The following is an 8,087-nucleotide window of genomic DNA, read 5'->3' as shown; positions in this document are numbered from 1 at the left end:
ATACCATCTATATCTTAATGGTACTAATAAAGGAGGATAATGGATACTGTATTGTGAAGCATACCAATAAATAATGGTTCACATATATTACTAAACATCTAATTTTGTTCTCTTTGTAAATGATTTTTACCACTGATCTGAACAAGTAGAGTGTGGCCCATTCTCATAGAGCTGTGCGTAAGTTAAAAATAAACAAATACAGATATATGTACATACATACATATGTACATCGCTAGTTCTGAAGAAAACTCAACAACATCCATAGCGCTGAGATCTGTATGGCGCTGGTAAGAATTTGTTGAAGTGTAAATGGAATTTCGTATTTGCATGTTATTGTAACTGCCGTCAGGTGACGTTCATGCAAAATCTCGGAAACAAGCGCATTAGCTGAGTAACAGGTATCTAATAGTCGAGACACTCGACGTAGCTCAAGAGTTTGAGATTACACCGTTGATACAGAATGCTGTGGATTTTATTACTCAATTGTTTTGTAATTAATTATTAGTACACGTTAATAGCGTCCTATGAAGTTCTCAATGGGCTCGCATACTTGTGGGATCGGAGCTCCTGGCCGATGTTTGGATGTGTCGGGATCCCAGGTGCAGTAGGTGCTAGCTCCGCAGACGCATCGGTGGCTGAAGATACACGTCGAATTGCAGCTGGCACAATGTCCGGCACACTTCCGGTTGCATTCGTCATTCGAGCGGAAGTTATAGGTACTGGGAGTTCGCTCGGGAGTGCAAGGAGTTAGGGCGATGGCTGCCTTTATGCCGGTTACTACTGGGCCATAGCCAGGAGGATACTTATTGGTCCAAAGGATTTGTCCCAGCTGTGGCAAGCCAAACGCACATGCGCATATGACGAAAAGGGCTATAACTCCGAGAACTGCGAGTAAGTTGAGAACTAGTGAGTATTATTTGCACAATGTGTTATGACCAAAACAGGCTTACTCTTCATCTCATCTGTATTGCAGTGCTGGCGGCTGTGTCGACTACAAATGATTTTGAAACATGATTGTGGCCCATTCTTATAGCTTTTTCTGCCCCCGAGAATTGAATAAGTAAGAAACAAATAAAGAAATAAATAAGAAATTGTATGAATTCCTGGAAAACGACCAGCGGTTTATGTGTGTTTCAGTGATAATAATAAGTATGTGATTTACGATTAAATGAACCTATTGGGGGTTGCTTTTTTATATACTACGATTATGCATATATGTACATACTCGTATGTACATGCAATCACATCAAAACAGGTGGCTAGATTTTTTAAATTTTTATTTTCACTAATTTTTGCAACATTTCATCTTTAATTATACATACATAGTTTCTCATAATTTTTACAGCTTTTTTATATATCTTTTTTGTATTCCACATTATGGTATTTTTTTGTTTTTTCATTTTCTTTCAATTCGAACAACTTTTAACTTTTTACATCAATTTAATGTCAATGAGTTTTCCATTTAGCTTTAGTTTGTTTATAAATATAATTGTTTCTTCATTTATTCATTTATTGTTGTTAAGAATATAGAGAATGCTGAAAACGGAAACATGGTAAAAGGCTCCGACGCCTTCGTAGCGGGGGCGTGGCAAGTCGAGTTATGTTCTATGGGTGTGCTGCACGTACCGCACGTGCACGTAATGTACGTGCGTCAATTTGTGTGTTTTGTGGGCGGGCTAGGAAACCATGGACAAAACTGTTCTCTTATATACAACGATTCGAGGAGGAGGAGGACACTGCAAGGATCCAGGGACCCCATCTCCCTCCCCATCAACTATACACTCCTCGTCTATATATAACTTAGTGTGTGTGTGTTTCGGATTTCGGGTTTCGGCATGTTCTTCGCTTTGTGCTGGAGCAACGTTCACTTGAATTACTTGAATCGCGGCTGGAGCTGGGAGCACTGATGCGCCGATCCACCCGGCTCCGTTAGGCATTTACAATATTCGAGAGGTCTGCTCCCGCCACGAAAACAAGGCCTAACCGATCGAATTGCAAACATTTTCATTCCATATATGCTAGGCACAATTGTTTATTGAACAGAAAACAAAATAAAAAGAGGGAAAATCATTACAAAAAAAAAAAAGCTTAACAAACTGGAAGAAATTCGAAATTCAAAATCGAACTGGGTCTGAGATTGAAACTAAAGAACAATAACGCTAACCTCAAGCCTAAACGGGTTTAGAACGGGACGTAGAAGGTCGAAGGAAGTTGGGCAGGTGGGAAGGAAGCTGGGCGAGTGTTTCTTACATGTGTAGTTTATTTCACATAAGTTTAGGTTCTATTGTTGGTTTCTCATTCGTGTAGCTTTGAATTCACTAATTTTTCATTTTTTGTTTCGTTTTTCTTTAGGTTTTGATAACATGAAGATCTCTTTGCAATCGGTTAACATCAAATAAGTTTGTAACTGTTGATTATTTACTATATATATATGCTGCTGCTGATCCTTGTGACTGGTTCTCTGTGTGTGTGTGTATGTGTGTGGTAGTGTCTATCTGATCCTGTCCTGCTTCGTGTCCTGCTGCTGCTGCTGCTCTTTACGAAGAAATATATATATCATTATATATATTCATATATATTACGGTTTTATGTTGATTTCCTTCTGGCTTCACAGTGTTTCTGAAATGGCTTCAATTTTGCTTTGCAACTCTTGTGTGGGGGGATTTATCATGTGGGAGTTCCGTGTTTCCTTCCTTTTGCCTTTCTGTGTAGCTTCTGCATTATCCTTAACTTCTGTTCAACTTCTTCGGCTTCGATTTCGGTGTGGGTGTGGGAGTAGGTGTGTGTGTGTGAGGGTGGGTGGGTATTGGTCGCTATGTGGATGGGGACAGTGTGTGGTGCATTTCGGATGCTGGATGTGGAGGCGTTTAGCGGGCACTACATTCCGATTGCCTGCCGCTAGGCTTAGCTTAGTTATCCAGCCATGACTCTCGTCATTCTGTGTACTCCCACCACTCCTTGTCGTACCCCTCGTGCACGTGCTTCAGCAGAACAGAGCACCGCTTTTCACAATACCTAATCGAATGAAAACAAATGTTTGGAGCATGATTCGTTTGTATGTCGGAGACATGGCTTGCTTTTTCTTACCTGTATTTATCTTGCACTTTCTGCTTAATATCAGCCAAATTCTCGGATGTAATATCACGTTCCAAATACTCCGACAACGTCTCGGTTGCCGACTCCAAGTCCTTTTGATTATCCTCGAATATCATGGATTGATTGTTCTTTTTCAAGTAATATGCAAACACGTACGTGTACATGAGAGTCTGACGGCACTGGCAAAGTATGTCGACAGCCTTTTTCAGAAACTGCACCTGCAATTGCAATAAGTCTGCATGAATCTGCATTGTTATGGTCACGAATTTTCACCACTTACCTCAATCCATGACATGTTGTGCTGCTGCATCTCCTCCATTTTTTGCTTCACAGATGCATACAATTTGTTCTCAAACTTCATCGACTGCATGTGGTTCATGTAGCGATTATAGTAGTGGAGATATCTGTGGATTTAGCAGAAGATAATATATCAGTTGAAGTCCTGAATGACTTTCACTTTAATGCGTACTAGCGTAGTGTTTTGCCTTGACAACTTTTAACATTGCTCGTCATTTATGGCTCTACAGGTTTATCAGTGATAAAATTTAATTACAAATATTAGCTGATTCATCAGCTGATCGTTATCTTTAAAAAAAAAAAAACAAATTGACAGATAAAATACGCCGTTAATGAACAAGCACAAAAAGCATTATCAGCGAAGTGCGAAAAGCAAAACAAATAGTACACAACTACTATCATTTAACAAGTGATTCTAATCCTGCGACACAATTCCCAGTCGATTTACCCACCTGGCCAGCGAGGAGCGCAGCTTCTCCTGAGCATCGCGGGCGGTCTTGGCCTCGTCCTCGTCATAGCGGTTGCAGTTGTACCAGGAGGAGCCGTGCGGCTCCCAGGAACCGAGGCAGACCCAGCAGAACTCGTGCTTGCAGTTCTGGTTCTTGCACACCATGTGGTTGCAGCCGCCGTCCTTCTCAATGGTCACGCTGCACTTGGGACACTCTTTGGTATTGGCCGCGATCCAGTTGGACGTCTCCGAGTCGTCGTCGCACTTCTTGATCCACTTCTTCAGCCAACGACACTTGACCGGATCGTGCCAGTTCTCGCCGCAGGCGAAGCAGAAGACATGGCCGCACTTGCAGTGGACGCGACGGGGCTCCGCGTACGGCACCTTCACCGCATAGGTGCAGTCAACGGACGGACACCAGCGCAGCAGCTGGTTGCACTCCACAAAGCTATTGGTGATCAGCTGCTGGTACTTGACCCGCACCCGTGCGTCCATCACCAGCTTGGTGACGGTCACGTCGTCCACCAGTATATCACAGCCGTGCGCCGCGCACGAAATGGTCTGGCCCAGACCCTCCGTCACGATCTTCGTTGACAGATACTCGTGCCAACAGATCATGCAGAAGCGGTGTCCGCACTCCAGCCCGGTCATGGACTAAATTGAACAAAGAGAAAAGAGTGATTAGTCCAAATTGTAGGTAATATTGTAGTTTCAACTTGTTTATATATAAATTATATATTATTCGGAATTTTGCATAAACTTAGAGATCTCTGGAACTATAAGAGCTTGATGGGCAAGCTAACAACAATTTAAAAGCACCTACACAGCTCAGGGTAATTTCAAACTTTTGATACGCCCACGCCCGAGTATTTGTTAGTCAGCTTTGCTGCTAGTCTATAATATAAAATATACTTAGGCCACTACATGTATATCCCTTAGCAATCCACAATTATAAATCAAGTAAATTATTGATAACGTAAGCCAATAAAATAATTGATATAGCAAAAATCAAGTACTTTTAGAATATTATAGATTTGTGCAGCCAAGCACAAGATAAGACACCATAGACTAGGTACAAAATCGAATTTCACCCAAAATATTTGCGGTTGGTCAGCGGGAAATGTATTCTAGACTACAATTAGGTCATGGCAGCACCCATCCCTTCTCCATGGCAACTTACATCTGGCGGGAGCAGTGAAAAGCATATTTCGCACTCTTCGCACTGACTTCGTGTGGTCTGAAAATCGGAAAAAATGCATTAGATGAGACATCAAATAAAGTCTTAATCACTTGGCTCACCTTTTGTCTGACCGCTTCGGTGGCGTTGTTGAAAGGATTTATGACGTGTGCGCATTTGAAGAACTCCTCGGTGTTGTCGTCGAAGTACTTCTCCAATAGCTTCTCCTTGTCCCACTTGAAGTGATTAAGCAGTATCCGCGCAGTGGGTGTGGGTAGCTGTGGCCATAGAGAACGAAACAAAGCGAATGTCAGTGAATGTGGGCAAATATATGGGTCTGGCATGAGGGAAAGGAGCACGGCTGCATCCCAGTTGGCCTCGAAATCAATGCCAAATCATTTGCGATCAGCAGCAGAAGCTACATACATATGTACGTACATTAGGATGGTTGAACCACTATAACTATCAGTAGCAATAAAGTGCAATCTGCGTTATGGAGCAATTGGATTTCCAATTGGTTATCTAAACGATTTTCTGGAAATCGACAAAAAATTACATACATATGTAACATTTTTTAGAGTAAAGAGGTACTCAAAGCTGCTTTATTTAACCAACAATTAGATACTTTATCTGTATCAATCGAAGGCGTGTTAATGCTGAAAGTTAACACCCGAGCTAAGTGAATTTCGCTTATTATTGCAATGTAAGATTTTCAGATGTTTCTAAAGTCAATGAAACATGGATTATAGGAAATTTTTCAATTAGATCTTAGTAATTCATTACAAATACAATTCCTGAATTTCTATTCTTCCAAGGGAATCCCCCGAAAGCTGGGAAAGTGAAAACTTTGATAGTGAACTTTTGGCAAGTCATCTGCTGATGCGGATATGGGATGCGGATCTGGCGACCTTGGGTGCGCCTGGGTGTTTGTGTTCCGATTTCACTGGCACTGGCAGTCATCAGCGGACGACCTTCAGCTCATCCCAGATCCCAGGCAGGGCGGTGGGCGGCAAGAGCGAGGGGTGGGGAGTGAGATGCGCGGATACACATGCCCAAATGCACTGTGTGCAACAGCACAGTGATGCTTTTGATAGGTGAACATTTCTAGAAGTGATCAGACTCTGCTAAACTATGGCAAAGTATAGACTGTATAAGGGGCGAAAACAGATGGTTGTACAGGTTGGCTTTCACTGCAATCCGCAAGCGCCAACGAAAGCGGAAGTGAACATATTCTTTGCAAGATCTGTGCTAGGAAGGCCTGACTGTATGAGCAACTAAAGGTGACTGCTGGCCTATCGTTGTTGTCTGCACTGGGTAAAGAATGCAACTTTAGGGCTGACCTAGGATTGAGAGTCATGTGTTATGAGAGTTATGGATGCACAGTTGTACTAGCGGGCGTTCACTGTACTCGCTAGCTTTTGGCTTTGACATACCTTTAGCAGCAGATTGGCTTCGTCGATGATCTCCCGCTGGTGTTGCACAATCTCATCGGTGGTGAGCACCTTGTACTGGTAGTCATCTTGGTCCAGCTGGCGCTCCGCGGAGCTCGGCAGGTCCACCTCCATGCCGAAGTCGTCATCGCCGTCGTCGCCCGAGGAAACGTTGCCCGAATCGACATTATCGCAGAAATCATTGTCATTGTCCGAGTCCATTTTTCGGATTCTGTTTTGCGCTTCTGCTTCTGCTTCAGCTGCTGGTGCTGCTGCTGCTTCTGCTGCTCCTTCTTCTCTCTTCCTCTTCCTGTTCCTCTTGCGCTCGTTGGCCTCCCCGCTCCACTTCCGTTCCTCTTTGTCTTCAGCTTTCGAGGCTTTGTTTTCCACTGGCTTTCCTTTGGTTTTACTTTTGCATTTGCATTTGCTTTTGCCTTTTTCTTTGCCCCGTTTTCAACTTGCTTTTGTTTACGTTTTTGCGCAGCCCTTTTCGCCAGTTGTTATTGTTGTTGCCCTCACAATGGCGTGGCCAGTTGCGTTTGCTCGGTGCAGTTTGTGCACAGCTCCTGTTTCTTTTTGTGCACTAACTTGTTTTATTCTCTGCTGGTTGGAAACGCTGCGTGCTGGCTGTTTTTATTGGTAAATGAAAAATGCATATGTGAGATTTTCTAATGACAATAGGAGAGCCTGCTGGGCCGTGTCGCGGTCATACTGGCGGCGGTATTTCTCAGCAGGACGGCCACACTGATCTGCACGCTTAACATGGGCAAACTGCTGATTTAACAGAGAAAAGCCAAAATAACACTATGTTAAATGTGTGTATGCGTGTGCCCGCACTATTTAATCATGTCAAATCGGCAAAAAGTCGATAGGACAAAATTAAAAAAAAAAAAAACAACAAACTTATGTACACAAATGCATTTTTCTTTCAGAGCAGATTATTTTGTTTTCAAGGTAATTACACACACCAGCACACTGCGCACACACATGCGCACACAACGTGTGTATTGCCACACACACGCACACACACGCAAAGGCACATTCGAAAAGCTTATGACTTTTTGTTGTCTTTCTACGCACTTTTGATGAGGGGAAAACACTAATTTATTTCACAAATCGGGCTTGACTTCGACGCCAAGCTCAGTTGCAATGCACAATTTAAATTGAATTTTCACGGAAAACTAACCATAAAGCCAACAAAATGATTTGCATCGGTGTTGGTTCTCACTTGCTCTCTTTGCTTTTCTCAAAAAATAACACACACACACACGCGCTCGCACAGTGGAGTAAAGTGTGTGCGAAAGAGAGCTGCGTGCGCCTGTTTGTGCTTTTTTCCCATTTACTTTCGTTCCGATAACCGCCTGTTTCATCAGCCGTTCCGTTGAATCGTCTATTTATTTTCAATTGCTATCGATATGCGTCAAAATAGCGTCGATGTCTTATCTGCATCTGCGAAACAGTAGATTCAGAAACATTTAAGCTTCTTATGAGTGCTTATTGTTTTATTTTTCAGCTTATTTATAAAAATAAGACAGTCTTGAAAATTCCGTTAAATTAACAGAAACAGTATTTGAGAAAATCGACTTACAGTCCAAAATCAGAAGCGCTAAATTCAAAGACACGAACCACATTGTCAAAT

The 8,087-nt window shown here is 42.5% G+C and overlaps 2 protein-coding genes across 3 annotated transcripts; both read right to left on the bottom strand.

The window, feature by feature from the left end:
* Window positions 1-471: 471 nt before the first annotated feature.
* On the bottom strand, window positions 472-1,027 carry LOC122624773. Its single transcript, XM_043804471.1, has 2 exons — window positions 951-1,027; window positions 472-885 (listed from the first exon to the last, which is right to left on the bottom strand). The coding sequence occupies exons 1-2, from the start codon at window positions 955-957 to the stop codon at window positions 512-514; spliced, it is 381 nt and encodes a 126-aa protein (XP_043660406.1). The 5' UTR covers window positions 958-1,027; the 3' UTR covers window positions 472-511.
* A 987-nt stretch (window positions 1,028-2,014) lies between these two features.
* Window positions 2,015-7,787, bottom strand: LOC122623032 (E3 ubiquitin-protein ligase ariadne-1). 2 transcript variants are annotated; one of them, XM_043801921.1, is made up of 8 exons: window positions 7,635-7,787; window positions 6,452-7,075; window positions 5,141-5,296; window positions 5,022-5,078; window positions 3,846-4,495; window positions 3,377-3,500; window positions 3,088-3,314; window positions 2,015-3,015 (listed from the first exon to the last, which is right to left on the bottom strand). In XM_043801921.1, the coding sequence occupies exons 2-8, from the start codon at window positions 6,668-6,670 to the stop codon at window positions 2,934-2,936; spliced, it is 1,515 nt and encodes a 504-aa protein (XP_043657856.1). In that variant the 5' UTR covers window positions 6,671-7,075; window positions 7,635-7,787; the 3' UTR covers window positions 2,015-2,933. The 2 variants fall into 2 exon arrangements, with proteins under 2 accessions (XP_043657856.1, XP_043657857.1); XM_043801922.1 differs by having other exon boundaries at window positions 7,529-7,665.
* Window positions 7,788-8,087: the final 300 nt, after the last annotated feature.

Source organism: Drosophila teissieri, chromosome X (genome assembly GCF_016746235.2).
Source record: "Drosophila teissieri strain GT53w chromosome X, Prin_Dtei_1.1, whole genome shotgun sequence".
Taxonomy (NCBI): Eukaryota; Metazoa; Arthropoda; class Insecta; order Diptera; family Drosophilidae; genus Drosophila; species Drosophila teissieri.
The sequence above is the reverse complement of the archived record's forward strand: the minus strand, read 5'-3'. Positions and strand labels throughout refer to the sequence as shown.